At 39.4% G+C, this 21,167-nt stretch overlaps 2 protein-coding genes across 2 annotated transcripts in view; one reads left to right on the forward strand and one right to left on the reverse strand.

Moving 5' to 3' along the window:
- LOC311279843 (NLR family CARD domain-containing protein 3-like) overlaps window positions 1-21,167 on the forward strand; it is a gene marked incomplete at its 5' end in the record, with an annotated part of 108,109 nt that overhangs the window by 40,549 nt on the left and 46,393 nt on the right. The window lies entirely within an intron of this gene.
- On the reverse strand, window positions 426-16,652 carry LOC311286398 (B-cell receptor CD22-like). The gene is made up of 9 exons (XM_084402606.1): window positions 16,601-16,652; window positions 9,623-9,691; window positions 9,165-9,500; window positions 8,824-9,072; window positions 6,374-6,628; window positions 2,107-2,188; window positions 1,923-1,968; window positions 1,682-1,762; window positions 426-1,523 (listed from the first exon to the last, which is right to left on the reverse strand). The coding sequence occupies exons 1-9, from the start codon at window positions 16,617-16,619 to the stop codon at window positions 1,506-1,508; spliced, it is 1,155 nt and encodes a 384-aa protein (XP_084258732.1). The 5' UTR covers window positions 16,620-16,652; the 3' UTR covers window positions 426-1,505.

Genomic DNA, 21,167 nt, shown 5'->3' on the forward strand with positions numbered 1-21,167 from the left:
TCGCCCTCCTCCTCTTCCTCCTCGTCGCCCACCTCGGATACGCACTCGTCCCCCTCCTCTTTCTCGCCCTCCTCCTCTTCCTCCTCGTCGCCCACCTCGGATACGCACTCGTCCCCCTCCTCTTTCTCGCCCTCCTCCTCTTCCTCCTCGTCGCCCACCTCGGATACGCACTCGTCCCCCTCCTCTTTCTCGCCCTCCTCCTCTTTCTCGCCCTCCTCCTCTTCCTCCTCGTCGCCCACCTCGGATACGCACTCGTCCCCCTCCTCTTTCTCGCCCTCCTCCTCTTCCTCCTCGTCGCCCACCTCGGATACGCACTCGTCCCCCTCCTCTTTCTCGCCCTCCTCCTCTTCCTCCTCGTCGCCCACCTCGGATACGCACTCGTCCTCGTCCTCTCACATTGTTTCTTCTATCCATTCTCAGACTTTCTCCTTCCCACCTTCAACAACCTGTTTGCTCTCTGAACTGGCTTATATTGGTTGTGTCACATCTTTTGAAACAGGTTAAATCCATTTTGAGTGGTTGTGTTCAATCAATGACATGTGTTCTTTGTTGCCACTTGTGTTTACCAGTATGGATGACGTGTGCAGTAGAGAGCAGAATGTGTTTTGAGAATGACAGTGTGTTTAGAGTTTTGCTGAAAAGTCTAAGTGAGATCTGCAAATTGTGTTTTACCATGTGAAATGGTTTAAGGTATTGACAACAGACTGCACAGTTAGCTAAATGAGTTCAGGCAACTGAGAACTTTATTCAGCCAATGGGTTTTAATGTTTAAGCAATTGAGAAAAACTGTAAAGTTAAACAAAACATCTTAAAACATCTAAGCTAAACAAACTACGGTAAATGTAACAAAAACAATACACACAAATGATTACACACTTTTATATTCATGGTGCTTTTCAGGGCTCCACACACAGGAGATACAGTGGATATAAAAAGTCTACACACTCCTGTTAAAACGGTGATGTAAAACATGAAACAAAGATAACTCAGTCAGAGCATTTGCACATTTAATGTAAAAAATGACAACCTATGCAATGCCATTGAAATCCAAAGTTTTTAGATGATAAAAATAAAGAGCTTATACAAAACATCAACGGGTTCTCATTGTTGAAAGGATGGAATCGTGAATCAAAGTGTTTTTGCAAAATAAAAAATAGAGTGGGAAAATATTGCCATGTCAAGATGTGCCAAACTGATAAGACTCCCATCCAAACGCAGTCCTGTAATAAAGCCAAAAGATGCTTCAACCAAGTATAAGTTCAGGGGTGTGAACACTTATTTATTCCAAGTTTGTTTAGCTTTATTTTTTCCCCTGAAATGTTACTGGTTTTTAGTGGCATTGCAAAGGTTGTAATTGTTACATTAAACATTCAAAAGTTCTGATGTGATTTATCTTTTGTTTCAATTTTTACATCAGAAAAACTGCTGTTTTAAAGGGGATGTGAAGATTTTCTATTTCCACTGTGCATAAAAAGCTGAAAAAAGGTTTTGCTCTGTCCCAAACACTACGGCCTCATGTTAGGCTGAAAGAAAGAAACAATGAAGAGAAAAATAATGAGTAAGTGAATGAATATATATATATATATATATATATATATATATATATGATCTTTGTTATATGCTTAGTCTATAGAGGTTTGTTATTCAGTGAATAGTGTGAAAGCTCAGTTAAAACACTTACTGTTGCATTCTCATAGTCAGGTTCACTTAACTCATCACCAGAAGCTTCACGTCTCCTATAATGATTTCTGGACTGACTCATCTTTTCCATTAAAAAAAAAAAAACAGAATAGAGAAAAAAATGCATGAATAATGTCTTCCAACACCCACTAAAGAGTCACGACTACATTCAGGACTTCAATCTGAGTGCAGTTCATTTACCTGATTAGTAAATTACTGATAACCAAATTCATTTTTCTCACCTGAGATTTGAGTGTGTCGTTTCTCTTTTTCATCCGCTTGCTTACCCTTGAAAACCAATTAATGTGATGTGATCAGATTTTTATTTGAGTTTAGTTGTCTAAACTATGGGATGATGTTTAGTGTACAGTTAAAAAAATATATGTTAGTACAAGTAACTGCAGTCAAATATTGCAAACATCTTACCCAATTAGCACCATGGTAATGATCACTGCAGCTCCACAAACCACTCCAATGGATATGTATAATATCACCAAACATCCTATAGCTGAGACAAAAAGTATAACATCCGAAAATATTAATTTACTTAAATTTAGAATAATTTAAAGTGATAGTTCAGACAAAATCTGCCATCATTCACTCACCCTGAAGTTGTTCCAAACCTGTATGAAATTCTTTGTTATGCTGAACACAGAAGAAGATTGTGGGTAACAACCAGATGACGGTAGCCACTGACTTCCATAGTATGTAAAAAAAGTAATGTTTGGTTACCCACCTTCTTCACTCTATCTTCTTCTGTGTTCAGCATAACAAAGAAATTCATAGAGGTTTGATGTCACTGATAGGCGACGCACAGACACTGTCCTGGTTAAAACTGCTTATTTCTCTGGATTTAAACATTCTTAGAAACATTTGGGATAATTTAAGTACACAAATCAACAAAATATATAACACTGTTCAAGTGGTTTTGGGATATTTTAATGAAAAATTTTACATATTGTGCCTTTAAATGAAACAAGTCAGAATGAGACTGAGGATTTAGACTCCAACATCAGTCAGACGTTGGATTTTGTGTGGTTGACGTCTAAACCCAACGCTTGTTTGACGTCAAGCTCCAACGTCAGACAGACGTCGAATTTTGGTTGGAATAAACACACACACACAAAAAAAAGTGAAAATGTGAAATGCATGCCAGTAGACTTGATTGATTGATTGACAGATTGATTTCATTTCTGTCATTCATCTACAGAAGTTCTTATTGAAATTGAACAGGGCTTTAGATGTTAATTTTTGGTTGAAAATGTTTTTCTTGACATAAAAAATACAGTTACTGCAGTCCAAGAAAAATGTATGTTAAAAAGTCAACTAAAGCAAACACCGACCACCATAATGGTGACTTCAAACCAATCTATTATTTTCAATAAAAAAATCAACAACACAATCTCTATTAATTGTCAACAAGAACTTTTGTAGACGTCTGACAGAAATAAAGTCAGTCTGGTTAGTAATAAGTGAAGCTGGTAATGCTGTTTTTGGGGTTGTTTAATCCTCCTCTGCTGAGATCTTCACAGATTTAATGTGCCTTTCACCCTTTTTGCAGTGCAGTGTTTATTCCAACCAAATTGTCAAACAAATGTTGGGTTTAGACGTCAACCTGAATTAAATTTTTAACCTAAATATGACATCTGATGTTGGATTAGTTGGAGTCCAACATCTTCCTGAAGTCACATTGACGTACTATGCTTGCTGGGGATTTATGTAGTAGTACACAGCAAAAGTGTTCATGTGTGTGCACACTATTTTAGTGTTAACTCTTCGGAGTCTTGGGCTATTTTGGCCGTTTTTGAGTACTTTTTATTTTATTTATTTTTTGCGACATAAACAAATGTTTACCATACCAATGTTTGGTATAATTTTTTTCAGCACAACATCACCTATATGAACAGACAATTAGTTTTTCACTTTGATGTACTGTATCAACATACTAGACCCAAAATCACACAAAAAACACAAAATCCGAATAGAAAAAATATTTTTTTTTTTACTACAAAAAACACAAACATGCTCAATGAAGCATTTTAAAAGGTTTAAAATGTAAACAAGTTGTAAATGTCAACATATACAGGTACAATTCAGATATAATCAAGCTATATACAAAAAAATATGATTTACAAAAAAAAAGCGGGTGTAGCCATAGGCTTTTTTCTTTTCTTTTTAGCTTTGCCACTTTTTAAAACAGTTCATGCACACAATTATACAGAGAGCTATATTTAAGGCCTTGCATTCCCAGAGTATGAGGGTTCCCAAATAGTGCAAATACAACATAAAAAAAGGTAAAATTGAGATAAAATCAAACTATATACAGCAAAAAGCAGGTGTGGCAATAGGCAATTTTTCTTTTCTTTTTTGCTTAGAAACTCTACAAAACACTTAATGTACAATTACACAGACAGCTACATTACAGGGCTTTCATTCTTTGAGTAAGAGGGGTTCCTAAAAAGTGCAAATATACCATACACAAGGTAAAATGAACACAAAGTCAAACTATATACAAATATTTACAACAAATACCAGGTGTGTTTTTTGTTGTTGTTTTTTTATCTTTTTTTTTATCTGTCAACAATGAGACAAGAGGGCTACAGGCCTTGCATTTCCATGGTGTGAGGTTCCTTTTCTTCTCCACTTGCTGGCAACGATGGCAGATCCTAGTAGATGGCCCAGGCTGCTCATCATCTCTGTACATGTCAAGAAGACACATGTAAAAAGATTAAATATTGAACATCAAAGTTCAAGATGTTCATTGGCACATATGCACAACAATTACAGTGAAGCAGTCATTGGCAATGAAATTCTTGTTCACACAACCAACCAACCAACCAACCACACACAGACAGACACGCACACACACACACACACACACACACACACACACACACACACACACACACACACATAGACAGACAGACACACACACACACACACACACACAGACAGACAGACAGACAGACAGAGATGCGCACACACACACAGACAGACAGACAGACACACAAACAGACAGAGACACACACACACACACACACACACACACACACATAGACAGACAGACACACACACACACACACACACACAGACAGACAGACAGACAGACAGACAGACAGAGACGCGCACACACACACACAGACAGACACACACACACACACACACACACACAGACAGACACACAGAAACACACAGACACACACACACACACACACACACACACACACACAGACAGAGACACACACACACACAGACACAGACAGACACACACACACACACACACACACACACACAGACAGAGACACAGACAGACAGACAGACACACACACACACACACACACACACACAAGCTAAAAGTTTGTCTTACCTCTTGTCGTGAACCACAAAAGCTCAGTCGTCAATCTCATCATCGCCACTTTCTGATTCCGACGATGAACTGTAAACAACATCGTCCAGTTGATAGAACAAGTCGAGGGCTTGTTCAACCAAAAACATTTGCTTCATTTCCCTTCCACAAAAAAACTACCTAAACTATCTACACTACTTCTAAACTACTCTCAAAATCTACCAAAAACTAGCAATAATATCTCTCTTTATATATATTTGTCTCTGTCTAACTTTACTCCATCAATCTCCCGCCAGCGCCTTTCAAGTTCGCTTCTTTGCTCAGTTGGCTCCTCCTCCACTTCCTAAAATGTGCAAATAAATGCAACGCCTGTCGCATCCCATCTTGCGTTCTTTTACGAACGCGTCAATATTTTCAATATTTTTTTTATATAAAGTTGAAATGATCATATCTCCGTTTTCACTTGGTCTATCAACACAAAACAAAAAATAGAATAGAGTTTCAAGCCAGCACTTTCAACAGAAGTGGACGGCAGCGCTCAACAGCGTGACTTTGTTTTTATGCTTTGACGTCTTAAACTGGTCATGTGACTTGATCACGCCGGCGTGATCGGCGACTCGGAAGAGTTAAAGTACCTTTGAAGCAGTGTTGAAGTTAATGAGATAATTAAGTGACGACTGAGCATTTATGATGAACACCTGCTGTTAACAAGCAGAATCACTGAAGAGAAACAGAACTACAACTGACTTCAGACACAGCCTTATGCCGAGTTCACACTGCACGATTTCAGCCCCAAATTTCACTCGACGACAAATGCCCGCAATCATACATGCCCGCAAACATTACACAAATTACATAAATCTTATTTGTTTAATTTATGTATGACTGACATATATGAATCAGTATGACTGACATATCGTTAGCCTCATAGCATAATTGACTAAGTTATTTTTTGTTTCTTCTTGTTTTCCAAATACATTGAAATATGACTTAGGCAATTATGATATGAGACTAACGATATATGAATCACATTCAGTTATTTTATTTGTGTATGTTCAAACTATGTAATCCAAATGGATGGAAATTTTCTATGGAATTAAAATACATAAATCTTAAATTTATGTTTTTTTGAGTGCTGGCGCTGCAGCTCAGAGTCACTGAATCTCCGACCCAAATCTGACCAGGCTAATAACGGACACTGAGACGTTCCTGGGAGGGTCTAAAACATATTATCAAACTTATTGTGGCAAAGATCATGAACCATTTTTTTTGCTACTAATATTTACTGATATCATAATAGACATACTGGAATGTTCTAGTGTATCTTGTGTTTTATTGTAAACTCACACTTGACGTTTAAAGTCACAGCATCAGAGTATTTCTCCCCATGTTCATTGATGGACTTGCACTTGTATTCTCCACTGTCATCAGAGCTGATCTTTGAGATGTTGTAGATTCTTCCAGATCCTACAATCGTTCCTCCTTTAATCCAGCTGATTTCTGCAGGAGGGTTTGAGTCACTGCTGCAACTCAGAGTCACTGAATCTCCCTCCACTATTACACCAGATGGACTCACGCCAACAAAAGTGTACTGTGGAGGATCTAGAAGAAAATGTGTTATTTTTAGTTTAAAAAACAATTTAAAACAGTTTGTACTACAGTAGAGTTTAAGAAACCATGTCATCACACTGTTTGAATTCTTAATTGCATTTATTTGCAATAAATATAAGGCCCCGTTTACACGATGGGAAAACGCAGATATTTCCCTGCGTTTTGGCCTGTCATTTACACGAAAACGCCGTTTTTATCCAAGAAAACGATTATTTCTAAAAACTCCGGCCAAAGTGGAGATTTCTGAATTTGCCGTGTTAACTGGGAGAAACGGGGTTTCAGGTTCTCAAACGTCACATTATGCGCCAGAAAATGCTTACGTCATGTGAGCGCCCTATGTTTAGAGTTTGTTTGGCTACTATTTGATCATGGATGCTGTTAAGGTGGTACTCATTTTTACTTTTGTGCAAACGTTTTTGGCCTGTTTGCATTTGCTTCGCTGTCTGTCCACACAAACTAATCTCGCGTCATGTCTGTTGTTTTGAAAGGAACTGGAAGTCGCTCGTGCTATTCGTTGTTGTCGATTTTGAGGATTCTGATTGGCTTGCATGGCTTTACCCTTCTCCCTACACTGCCGCCCATAGGTTTGGCATAATTATGATGTTGCTCGACGGCGTATTTATGCGGGTTGATGTAAACGACAACTTTTTTTAAAACGATGTTGTGTGCACGATGTTATTTTTGAAAACGGAGGGGGAGAAATATTCGTTTCTCTAAATACCCGGCTATGTGTAAATGTGGCCTAAATCTACACAGCAAAATCCCCAGTGTTAAATTAACACTCCTCAGTATACATATGTGTTCGACTACAGGGGGTAAAAATTAACACTGAAGCAGTGCTGAAATTAATAAGATAATTAAGTGATTAATTAAGTGATGATTGGCCATTAGTGGTGACACCTAATGTTAATAAGAATCATTGAAGGAAGGAGAAACAAGAAGAACAGAAAAAAAGAGAAACACAAAACTACAATCAGTCATTACACATTGTTGCACTTATTATTACCAGTTTGTCTTTATTTCTGTCATACATCTACAAAAGTTCTTGAGATTCAACAGAAGTTTAGACGGTAATGTTTTATGGAATTTTTCGTTTCAAGTTACCATTATGATGATCAGTGTTTGCTTTAGTTGAGCTCTTGACCCTTTTTATTTTTTAATGTTAGTTTTTCTCTGACTGTTCTAACTTTGAGTTTATAGACCATATTTGTCATTACAAGAGAAAACATGACCTGACCACTAAATGTTGGGATAATGACATTATCATCATGTAGTGACCTGATTCACTGATGTCATTCAGATTCTAAATCTTTGACTATATGCTTGATGTCGCATTTTAGTATTGGTGATTGTAGCTCTGAGATTCAACAGTTTGAGATCCAACAGCAATATGAACAACATTAAAAATACTTTGTGTATAGAAGCTTTTATGTTTAGACACACAGACATCAAGAATCAGCATATGAATCTCAACAATGGTGACAATAAACAAACTAGTGACAAACAGATCAACTCTGAACATCACAAAACAAGATACTAAAGTCAGAACAAAACAATAGCAAAATAAAAGCAAACAAGAAAGAACTACGAAAATTACAGGACAATTCAACTTCATAATTTATTCATGCTGCAATGCATGATGGGAGCCATGGATGTGTTTGATTGGTGGCTCCCATCATGCACTGCAACATGAAGCATTTGTGTGATTGTCACCGTTTTTGAGATTCATATGTAGATTCTTGATGTCTGTGTGTGATTTTACAACCTTTAAATTATTAAAACACTGTTGGAATTAATTATTGTGATGAAAGCTAATAAAGCATATGTATAATCAGATTGTGATGCTTGACGGTGAGTGAATCAGGCTACTACACAATTAGAAATTCATCATCAAAACATAACCATCATGACCTGAACTGTGTTTGAGCTATTTTGTACCTGGCATTTTGCTTCTACTTTTATGTTTTAATTGAAAAAAATGCTTCTTTGAGTTTATTTGCGATGGGAATAAGGAGAGGAATGAAATCGGGAAAATGTGGATTCAAACTTGGTCAGTCATGCAAAAAGCAATTGCAAATATCCAGGCTGTGTGATTGTGGCAGTGGCTTGTACTTAATAGACACTCAACATCTTTATTAATTAAAATATATTATATATAATTACAATTTAACTGAATTCATACTCACACATGACATTGAGATAAACAGCAGGAGAGATGTGAGTGTGTCCGTCTACAGCACAGCTATATCTGACTAAATCCTCTCTTCTGACTGGATTGAGGATGAGTTTGTTACTGTATTTACTCTCAGTTAATATCTTCTGTGAGTTTCTGTACCAGATGAATGTTGCTCTGTCAGTCAGAGCGCAGCTGCTTTTACACGTCAGATTGACTGAATCTCCCTCAGTCACTCTCTCAGGAGTCTCCACCTGAAGATCTGAACACAACACACACATTATATCTAGTGCAATACACTGATTATTATTCAACATAATGCACAGAAGAAGCGATAAACCTCATCAAACTCACCTGTGACAGTAAGAGTCACTCCAGGTTTACCAGTCCATCTTCCTTCTGTTATATTAGTGATGAATCTGAAATAGTACTCGTCTTCATCCTTCAGTGTCACATGACTCAGTCTGACGGTGCAGTTCTGCTGTTTATCTCCCAGATACTGAAGCCTCTGACTGTATTCAGGGTCCTCAGACAGATCTCGAGGACCTACACGTGTTTTGCTCCAGAACACTTTCTTGATCTGATGTCCAGTAGGGTATGTATAAGTGCATCTCATTATCACTGTTGAGTCCTTTAGTGCACAGATGTGTGAAGGACTGTAACTCACACCCCAATCACCACTAGAAACCCCTGAAACACAGAATTCAGACTGAACAAATTAGCTTTAGCTTGTGCATCAAAGATACTGGAAAAACTTCTGTACACAAATTGCAAAATCCTTTGAGAGTTTCTGAAGTGTTGAAGCCACTCACCGTGAATCATGAGCAGAAAGATCATAAAAAGAGGAGCCAATCTTCTGACTGACATCAGCATAGCAACACCTACAACAAAAGCACAGTGCTCATTTTATTGTACTGAAGTTGTATTAATCTCTCATTGTACTTTTAATAATACCTAGTAAACATTTGTAAATACTTTCTTGTTTCTCCTTTAATTCTTGCCATCAAATTACTAATGACTTGTGACGCTTTCCTTGCTAAGATGCAAGGAAAGGAAGCGAGGATTCATAAATAAAAATGAGACGGTAACAAACAGCATTATCAGCTTCACTTATTACTGACCAGACTGACTTTATTTCTGTCAGACGTCTACAAAAGCTCTTATTGAGAATTAACAGAGGTTTAACTCTAATGTGTTTCATTTGAAGTCACCATTACAGTGATTAGTGTTTCCATTAGTTGGGCTCTTAACTCTTATTATTTCTTTTGTCTTTTTTTGGCCGCTGTGACAGAGTGTGTGTGTGTGTTAAACACGTTTGCAGCAGCAAAGAACGCTAAAGTGAAAGGACATCAGACAATGGTGGATACCTGTTGATGGCTTTACAATCGACGAACTGAATTGTATAGCCGAGTTTGATGGTACAGAGGACCCAGCTGGGCGGGTCGGGGAGTGCTAGCCAGACTTCCAGAAACCAAGCCAGGGGAACCACAGATGTACCTACGGTGGGGCAGGGAGATGGAAGACAGGGACCTGACTCGGAAAGTATAGCAGCCCGAAGTGGGGTCTGAGTGTGCGGAGCAACACTTCCCTGTCTCCACAGGTTGGCAGGGGGTGTGTGAGAAGGCGTAGTTAGGTCCTCGAACCGTACCTGGCTGGCGATTCAAGAGGGGGCTGAGGGTGGCAAGGCTTTACAGGGTTGCACACTGTCAGTCTGACCCTCTTGGTACCCAGAAACACAGAAATTTACTCTTTAATCAAAAAAGTGGATGCTGTTGGACTCCGGTGAGCCAGTGGTGGAACAGAAAAAACAAAAACAGGATTCTCCACCAGGTCCTTCTCCGGAATTTAGATTTTTGAAATGCATTTATTAAGACAAAGACATCAAGAATCATCCTATGAATCTCAACAACGGTGACATGCTTCATGCCGCAATGCATGCTTGGAGCCACAATAGTGAAAAACTCATGGCTCCCAGGATGCATTGCAGCATTAAACATGTCACCATTGTTGAGATTCATAGGATGATTCTTGATGTCTGTTTGTCTAAAAAAAAAAAAAAATAGGAAAAAAATAAAAAGAATGAATGTCTGATCTGTGGTAAGATAGTGTTGTTAGTGAATATAATCTATTAACATCAAATAATCACTTTTAGTCAGTGATGAGGTTGGTGAGTTAATCTACTTTATGTTGTTAAACTAGTTGGTAGAAACTGTTACAAAAACCACAAACTCACAAAAAAGCCAAGACTCAAACTAACCAACTAAGGAAACACTGATTAGTGATGGCAGTCTGACACTGAAGCTTTGATACGTGCTTCAAACCATTAACTGCAATTCCATTTGAACCACTGTGCCGAAGGCTGCTTTGGTACAGAAAAGTAAGGAGTTAGGTGCGTGCACTAGATTTATTTCACTCGTCTTAAAGCCTCCTGTCCACTCTCTAGCCGGGATAATTTAGATGCAGCCTTGGCACTTCACGAGGCGAGGTCGCTGTTACTGAAGCTGCGAGTAATGAACCCATTTTCAAAACAATTCTTCTAAGTGGTTCAGTGCTTCACCAAAGCTTCATTTGCCCATCACTTATGCCGAGTTCAGACTACACGATTTTAGCCCTGATTTTGGCTCGCCGACAGGTTTTGAGAAATCGCAGACAAATGCCCGAAATCACAGGCAAATCGGTGCTCGTTCACACGAGTGACAATCACGCAGTGCGAATGAGCAAAGACGCGATCTGAGAGAATCGCCAACGAGTTGCAGACGCCTGTGAGATATTTGGCATGCTAAATATCTGGACCTGTCGGCGATTCAAAATCCTGCTGTGTGAAAAGTGTTCTGACTGAAAACTACATCGGCGATGACCGACAGCCAATGAGAGAGCAAGATACAGGGCAGAATGATGTTCGGGGAGGAGTTATTGACCAAAATATCAGTATTTTAATAGATATATTTACAATATATCAAACAGAAACAAAGCACAAACATTTGCTTGACCAGCAGCAACGGCAGCAAATTGCAAAATTATTTATTTACCCCCAACTCTCTGTGCAGAACACACAATCCTTGCTCCCCTCATCTTCCCAATCATTACCTACAGCATAAACTTTTTATTTTTTTAAAAAATTATATTTTTCTCCTTTTCACTGCAAATCAGCGCACAGTCAATTTGGATTGCAAGCTTCTTGCAGGCTATCATTTTTAATATTAATTTCAGTCTCGCGCGAGAACTCCGGTTTCACGCACGCGTGATCTTGCGTTATTTCCTTATCACTTCTCGCGCGTGTTTGGTTGTGAAACGTAGTTTGCGGATCAGACAGAAGTTGTCGGCGATTCTTTCTTGTGTAAAGTCATGCAGTGTAAAACACCCTGTCGCCGATCCATCGTGCAGTGTGAACAACAGTGACTGAATGTTACACCAGATAGTCATGCAGTGTGAAAAGAACAGTGACCCGACTACTTTGAAAATCGTGCAGTGTAAACTCGGCATTACACTGTTCTCAATAAAACATCACATCTAAACCTCTCTTAATTCTCAATAAGAGCTTTTGTAGACGTATGACAGAAATAAAGTCAGTCTGGTTAGTAATAAGTGAAGCTGGTAATGCTGTTTGTGGAGTTGTTTAATCCTCTTAATCTTAAAAGATTTAATGTCCTCTGTATCATGTTTCAAACTCAGCATTTTTGTTTTTTGGCCGAAAGAGGGGAAAAAAGGCCGCCCCGCCCCTCCGTGTTCGGCGATCTGGTTTCACTCTGGCTCAGCATGTTTTGTGACTTTGCGAGCGGCTCTGCTTCCTGATGCATAAACAGTATTGAACGACTTTGAGAGAAAGATTATCTGTCTGAACTTGAACAATTACACATCAGAAATTCACATAACCCACTGGTTCTTCAGAGGCTCGGATGAAGGAACTAAAAAATACTTTTGTGTTCATTTGTACATCCAAACACTGAGCAACTGCCATGCTTCGCTCGTTTGCAAGCCATGATGTCTCTCGAGTCAAAAACCAATATCGCGCTCGCGCAGCTCATTTTCTCATGGGTGGGCCAAATTCTCTTTGCGGGCAAAGCAGAGAAAGGGAAGGTAATCTTTCCCCTTATGACGACATAGATTTCTAGATTCGCCCGTTTGAGCTTTCATTTTCTCAAAAATACCCAGGGCTTGGTTTACACCTATCAAAGCGTCCAGCCACTGGGGGACCATAGGCAGGCTAGGGAAACTCATATAAGATTAAAAAACCTCATAAAGTGAAATTTTCATGCAATGGGACCTTTAAATAAGTAATAATAAAATAAAGAGACAGTTATTTAACAATATGTTAAGAGTCTTACAGTTACAACCGGCCCTTTGAGGGCAGCCATAATGCTGAAGTGGCCCTCAGTGAGGTCATGAGTGCTCATGAGTTTGACAGCCCTGTCCTTTATCTTCAGTTGATTTCATCTAAGGCTGTGGCTGGAGGTCAGTTGGAGTTCTTGTGTTTCTCTGTACTTCAGTGATTCTGCTTGCTGACAGCATGTGTTCATCACTAATGCTCAATCAAGAGCATTTGAAAGCATCCAAGCAATTGAAAGCAAGAGCACCCTGAGTTGATATTATTATACTGGCTAAACCCTCCCCTCGGACAGCACGCCAAATACACACATACTTTACTCCATGGGTCACCAAACTAAGGCCCGCCACCCCCCTTTGACTGGCCCCCCAGCCCCTCTGCCCCCCACTACTTGAACTGGCCCTATGAGGCAATCCCCAAAAGTCGTCATGGCCTATTTTTTAAATTGCTTTTTGGAAAATAATAACATGTCTGCATCTGGTATTTTGTTGATTTTTTTCAGTTAAATTTTTTAGTAATATGCGTCAAAAAGTAATTTGCTTGTTTGCTAATCCAGCTTTATAATAAACATGGCAATTTACACAATGAATATTGTTGGCTATGTGATGAATTGCTTTTGTTGCTCTATTGTAGTTCATTTAGGATAAAAGCATCTGCTAACCCAGTCAACACTTTGATCTCACAGTGATGTCACCATGTGGTCACACCGTCAGCAATCTGAGTTCACAGTGATCTAAAAGTGTAACCTCACAGCGCTCTCACTGTGTGCACAAACTGTGACCACAATACCCACATAGCAACATTGTGTCGGCCCAGATCCGGCCCACATCTGGCACACATGGAAAGATGATCTGGCCCACATGCAGCGTGGAATTACGGCACTTGGGTGGGCCACTCCTGTTTGCCAAATCTGGGCCACAAGCAGGCCATAGCAATGCCACATCTCAGCCAAGAGCAAAGAAATAAACCAGAACTGGACCTTATCTGAGCCACAAAATCTGTGTATATTAAATATGAAGTCATCTCAGCCTGTTAACAAAAAGAATCACTGAAAGAAAGAAGAGAACAGAAAAAAGAGACGAGCAGAAACACAAGAACTACAACTGACTTCAGCCACAGCCTCAGATGAAATCAACTGAAGAGAAAAGAAGACATTAAATCTGTGAAGATCTCAGCAGAGGAGGATTAAACAACTCCACAAACAGCATTACCAGCTTCACTTATTACTAACCAGACTGACTTTATTTCTGTCAGACGTCTACAGAAGTTTTATTGAGAATTAACAGGTGTTTAACTCTAATGTGTTTCATTTGAAGTCACCATAACAGTGAATAGTGTTTCCATTAGTTGGGCTCTTAACTCGTATTATATCTTTTATCTTTTTTGGCCGCTGTGACAGTGTGTTTGTCAAACACATTTGCAGCAGCAAAGAAAGTGTAATGAGATCAGGTGATGATGGTTACCTGTTGATGGTTTTATAATCATCATGAAGTAACCTGTTTCACTGAGGTAATTTGAATCTAACAATTGTGTTGTACCAATAATATATTCTCATTACAAACCCTGTGTTACTGCAGCGTGAGCTCCAGCAATATTATAACAATCAGTTAGAAAATTTTAACAAACATGAGCACTTAAAAATACTGTTCGATAACAAACACAGACATCAATAATCAACGTATGAATCTCAACAATGGTGACAATCTAAAGTACCTTGCTGCAATGCATGCTGGGTACCATCATTGTACAAAACTCCCAGCATGCATTGCAACATGAATAAATTATGCAGCTGAATTGTCCTATTATTTTAATTCTAAATATGTGCTTTTATTTTTTGCTGTTGTTTTTTTTTTTGTGACATTTAGTAGCTTTTCAGTGATGTTATGAATTAATCTGTTTATCTAAAAAAAATATATATATTGTCACCCTTGTTGAGATTCATGTGCTGATTTTTGATATCTCTGTGTGTCACGGTGGATTCATTTTTCATGTTCATGTTTGTTAAAATCTTCTAACTGATTGTTATAATATTGTTGGACCTCACGCTGCAGTAACACAGGGTTTGTGATGAGAATATATTATTGGTACAACACAGTTGTTAGATTCAAATTACCTCAGTGAAACAGGTTACTTCATGATGATTATAAAGCCATCAACAGGTAACCATCATCACCTGATCTCGTTTCACTTTAGCTTTCTTTGCTGCAGCAAATGTGTTTGACAATCACACTGTCACAGCTGCCAAAAAAGACAAAAGATATAATAAGAGTTAAGAGCCCAACTAATGGAAACACTAATCACTGTTATGGTGACTTCAAATGAAACACATTAGAGTTAAACACCTGTTAATTCTCAATAAAAACTTTTGTAGACGTCTGACAGAAATAAAGTCAGTCTGGTTAGTAATAAGTGAAGCTGGTAATGCTGTTTGTGGAGTTGTTTAATGAAGTTGGAGCCTGACATCAAATGTTTAGACGTCAACCTAATTTTCATTTTCAACTAAAATGTTCAAATCCAATAACATTTATAGCTGGGGTGACCTCATATTGTGGCCATAAAATGAGCACACAGCGAGTGCGCTGTGAGGTTACACTTTTAGCTCACTGTGAACTCACATTGTGGTCATATGGAGAGATCACTGTGAGATCAATGTGTTGACTGGGAAATGCATAAATGTCCATTTAAATGTAAATATTATAGTTAGTACAGTTAGTTTGTCTGTTTAGATACCAGTGTTTATTGCGGTTTAGTCCGACTCATTGCAACTGTTGGTTAAACTAGTTCATAGCACACATGCTGTTAACTTCCTCTTTGGCCAGTGAAAAGCAAGCACCATCTACAACACTGAGACTGTGTGGAGAATAACCTACTCCAAAAACAACCAAAAAGAAAAGAATAAAGAAAAATGTAATTAATTTTATCAGTCCTGGCTTTCCTAAATACCACATTTAATTTTAAAAGATGGTTCATATGATATCCAGGGGTTTAAAAGTTGGTTGACCAGCGTAGTCTTTCTGGTGAAACCAAGATCGTGTTTTTGGTTAAGCAAAAGTAAAAGCCTGGTAGTGACACCAACATCTAAAATACAACATATCCTGGTCTTTGCAGCAGGTTCTTATCCATTACAAAATCATGTTAAATATATAAATCGACAACATTTATCTTAAAAATCAGACCAAATGGTACAGATATAGTTCCTGTCTTCATACACACACACCAGGACTAGTCACGCTTTAAGTTCTGTCAATATTTCTTGAGTAATGCTGAAATTTTAACTTGGAAGGCAGAATTTTTTTTATTGAATACAAAACCATCTTGATATTTGACTTTAAACCCTATAGTTAGTGAGATACAGCCATGTGTCCACTTCCTGAAAACTAGCCCCAATATCCCCTACACACACACACACACACACACACAACATATCTGAGAATAATTTAGAATGATTGGTAAACCATGCTCTTACCCGTTTCACCAACAATCATGATCAGTTAACACACTAAAAATGATCAGGGTGTGACAGGTATAGGGGTTTTCACAGTATGAATGACACGTGATTAACACATTTAAAAAAAGACATGACCCTTCACAGCATTTAGCAGAAGAGTTTAAACAAGGCAAAAAGGCTTCATCACAGATGCAAGTTCAACTGAGAGAAACTTTACATCAGTACGCAGAGATTCTCATTATGTTTTCTAACTTGATACATATTTAATCGGTTTCTAAGGAACCAAGTAAATGATTGATTATCCATTTCACACACTTTGACTAATTAAAAAGAAGTTGGTAATAAAATGAACAATAATAAAATCTGAAATTAACAGACTAATAGAACAGAAGTTGTTTCCTCATGTCTAACATTTGTAGAACTAAGTTTATTACTCTGACTGTTCAGCTTCACATTAGCATCTCAAGTGCTAACTGAGATCACGTGACCCTCGTGAGAGATGAACAGGGTTGATGTCATGATGTCACAGACCTGTATTTAGAACACAAACCGCAGTGGTTGCTTTGTTTTCAAAATAAAAAAGACTTACTGTTAGCAGGTCCTCAACCCAAGCACATGCTATATATATATATATATAGGGCCCTATCTTGCACCCAGCGCAATTGACTTTGTACACGACGCATGTATCATTCCTATTTTGCACCCGTGCAAAGCGGACTTTTCCCTCCACAGATGCACGTCGGTTAACTAAGAAATACACTTGCGCTCCCCGGGGCGGTTCAGCGAAAAGAGGAGGCGTGTTCCGGCGCAAACGTTCCCTGGTGCTATTTTACAGGTTTAGAAAACAATTCTGCCACTGACCGAAAAAAACTAGTTTAAAGTCAGTGGCGCGTTGCGCATGTTATTCATATGCTATTTTAAGGGTGCATGCATGGCCATAATCAATGTAGGCAATCAACAATCAACGCACATACACTTCGATTCTCTCATCTACACAGAAGCAGCAGTTTTCATTTTTGCAAATCATACATTATTACGATAGATACATAGATTATTATTTTTTATACATGATTATTATCATGATTATATTATCATACACCTGTTTAACCGAAGTTAATTTGGGTGTGTTTCTCCATCCCCAATGTCACTTCTCTGTGTTTTACGGCCATGATGAGAACGTCGGTCTCCTCGGCTGTGAACCGCTCCTGGCAAATCCGCTGTTATAATAGGAATCCGCTATAGAATAAGCACGCCTGCTCTTAAAGGGAATGTGAGATGACGCTCTGATTGGTTTATTTCACGTTACGCCCAAACCACACCTATGAATAATGAAGCTACTTCAGACCAACCCCTTTTAGATTTGCGTCGGGCGCAAGAGTCATTTATCCCGCCGGTATAATAGCAACAGCGCCCGAGACCCGCCCACAAAGTTACTTGCGTTTCGCGCTTCGTTAAAATAGGGCCCGTACTGTATATACAGTATCTCACAAAAGTGAGTACATCCCTCACATTTCAGCAAACATTTTAGTATATCTTCTCAAGGGACAATACTATAGAAATGAAACTTGGAAATATTTCAGAGTAGTCATTGTGCTGCTGGTATAGCAGTATATATTTACTGTCTTCTGAAAATAACTCAACATATAGCCATTATTGTCAAAATAGCTGGCCACAAAAGTGAGAACACCCTAAGTGAACATGTCAAAACTGAGTCCAAAGTGTCGATATTTTGTGTGAGCACCATTGTTATCTTGCACTGCCTCAATCCTCCTGGCCATGGGGTTCACCAGAGCTGCACAGGTCGTTGCTGGGATCCTCTTCCACTCCTCCATAATGACATCTTGGAGCTGCTGGATGTTAGACACATGGCGCTTCTCCACCTTCCACTTGAATACGCCCCACAGGTGCTCAATAGGGATCAGGTCTGGAGAAATACTTGGCCTCTCCATCACCTTCACCTTCAGCTTCCTCAGCAAGGCAGTTGTCATCTTGGTGGTGTGTTGGGGTCGTTATCATGCCGTTCGGCCCAGTTTCTAAAGGGAGGACATCATGTTCTGCTTCAGAATGTCACAGTACATGTTGGAATCCATGTTTCCCTCAATGAAGCGCAGCTCCCCAGTACCAGTAGCACTCATGCAGCCCCAGACCATGATGCTACCACCACCACGCTCGACTGTAGGCAAGACTCAATGTTCTTGGTACTCCTCACCAGGGCATCGCCACACATGCTGGACACCATCTGAGCCAAACTAGTTTATCTTAGTCTCATCAGACCACAGGACATGGTTCCAGTAATTCAGGCTCTTGGACAGGTTGCTTTCAGCAAACTATTTGCAGGCCATCTTGTGAGCCAGCTTCAGAAGAGGCTTCCTTCTGGGACGACGGCCATGCAAACGGACTTGTTTCAGTGTGCGGTGTATGGTCTGAGCGCTGACAAGCTGACCTTCCGCTTCTGCAACCTCTAAAGCAATGCTGGCAGCACTCATGCGTCTGTGTTTTCAGCCAGCTTCTGCACCTGACGCACAGCACGAGGACTCAACTTATTTGATTGCCCCTTGCGAGGCCTGTTCCCAGTGAAACACCTCTGTATGACCCTGGCCTGTACTGTAAATCAGTTTCAGGGTGTTACCAGTCTTCGTATAGCCTAAGGCCATCTTTGTGGAGAGCAACAATTAAAATTCTCAAATCCTTAGAGAGTTATTTGCCATGAAGTGCCATGTAGAACATCCAGTGGTCAGTATGAGAGAATTGTACTCAAAGCACAAATTTTAACTGCTCTAATACAAGATACACACATTTGGATAGTCCTGTCAAACAGACAAAAACATGAACATGATGAATAGGACATGTGGCTTTGCATGGTTAAACGATGTACAGCTATTATTTACTTAGGGCAGTGGTTCCCAAACCTGTACTGGAGTAACCTATGTGATAATGAGCTGATGAGTTGAATCAGGTGTGTTTGATTAGGGAGACAAAGACAATGTGCAGTGTTGGGGGTACTCCAGGACAGGTTTGGGAAACACTGGCTGCGTCCGAAACCGCATATTTCCCTACTATATAGTATGGAAAAAGCAGTAGGCGAGCGAATAAGTATGTCCGAATCCTTAGTATCCATAAAAGAGTAGGCGAGAATTACCAGAGTGACGTACTAATTATCGCGAGATTCGGGCGTACATATACTTATAGTGCGTCCGAATATGCCTACTTTCCTACTATATAGTAGGGGAAAACAGTACGTGAACGGAGTAGTATGTCCGAAACCTCAGTACTCATAAAAGAGTAGGCGAGAAGTTCCCGGATGGCTTACTGCTTCAACCCAGATTTTGAAGAGCTCGAAGATGAATACTTTTCTATCCCAGGAGGCCACGCGAGAGGATACGTCATTATCAAACATCGCAGAGATCAGCGACGCGGGTGCTTTCAAATGTGAGTAAACACGGGTCCTTGTGTTAAAATTGCATGTGTTGAACTACTGTAGAGTAAACTGTTGAATTGTTGAAGGTGTAAAGACGTTACACAGTGTAGTATAGTTGTGATTTTGCTGTAAAAACACGTTTTATTATGTATAACGTTAGCTAACAGGCGAGCTCCAGTAAGGACACGTAAGTTACGTCTCTAAAGTGGATTTACATAAACCATATACATCCTAAAGACGCTTATTTTAAATGTCTATTTACTTCTGACAGGAAAATCTTCAGTAAGTATTGCAGAAGAGCACATCACAACATGAAATAGACATCTGAGTGATGAATGTGTGCTATTATGTAGAACAAAACTATAAAGTAACTAAACATAAGTTATCTATTTTATTTGTCCATTAGTACTGTTGATAAATTGAGGAACATTTATGTTGGATAAAAAGTTAAAACAAGCTCATAAATCACAGAGGTAATGTGAATCTTGTCTGGATGTTACAGGGTCAGATGAACAGATGTGTTTTTATCTGGTGGAGAGTGGCTCATGAAGCTGAATGCTGCCATCAAAGGCTTTGAGTGAGTATACCACAGAAATTAATAACAATAACTAATTATTGTAATTCCAAACAGAGCTATTACAGCACTTTTCTGATTCTTGATTTCTGTGCATTAGCTGCACAGCTTTTGTGGTGGAGCAGGACCTGCAAGGGAAGATGATGGCGGCGTTTGTGAAAAAAAGTGGTTTTGTCTTCTAAATAATACTGAAATCATATGACATTGTGTGGTTAAAATGACTGCTTTTGTGTTATGCTTGTGCATTTTGTAGAATCTGAAATGTCAGCAGGCTGGTGTGAGTGCTGAGGATGAGGAGCCCAGAGCTGAATCCTGGAGATGGTGCCATGAGTCCCTCCATCACTCCACCAGCCCTTACGAGACCAGCCCTTACGAGTCCCTCCATCACTCCACCTGCCCATGCGAGACCAGCCCTTACGAGTCCCTCCATCACTCCACCTGCCCTTACGGGACCCTGCATCACTCCACCTGCCCTTATTGCCTCAGATTGTGAAGCACAACACAACACGCAACAACCTCAGCGCCTTCAGCCTACATACATGATTGTAGTTTGAATAAAGCTTTGTTTCATGTGTTGACTTGTATATGCATTT

This window comes from Rutilus rutilus (genome assembly GCF_951802725.1).
Source record: "Rutilus rutilus genome assembly, chromosome: 2".
Lineage (NCBI taxonomy): Eukaryota > Metazoa > Chordata > Actinopteri > Cypriniformes > Leuciscidae > Rutilus > Rutilus rutilus.

What these genes read in the sequence shown, in the direction of transcription:
- LOC311286398 (XM_084402606.1), bottom strand. An exon ending in CTTTCTGCTCATGATTCACG is followed by an intron (nt 9,501 to 9,622) that starts GTGAGTGGCTTC and finishes TCTGTGTTTCAG; the next exon opens with GGGTTTCTAGTGGTGATTGG. An exon ending in ACGACACACTCAAATCTCAG is followed by an intron (nt 1,763 to 1,922) that starts GTGAGAAAAATG and finishes TTAATGGAAAAG; the next exon opens with ATGAGTCAGTCCAGAAATCA.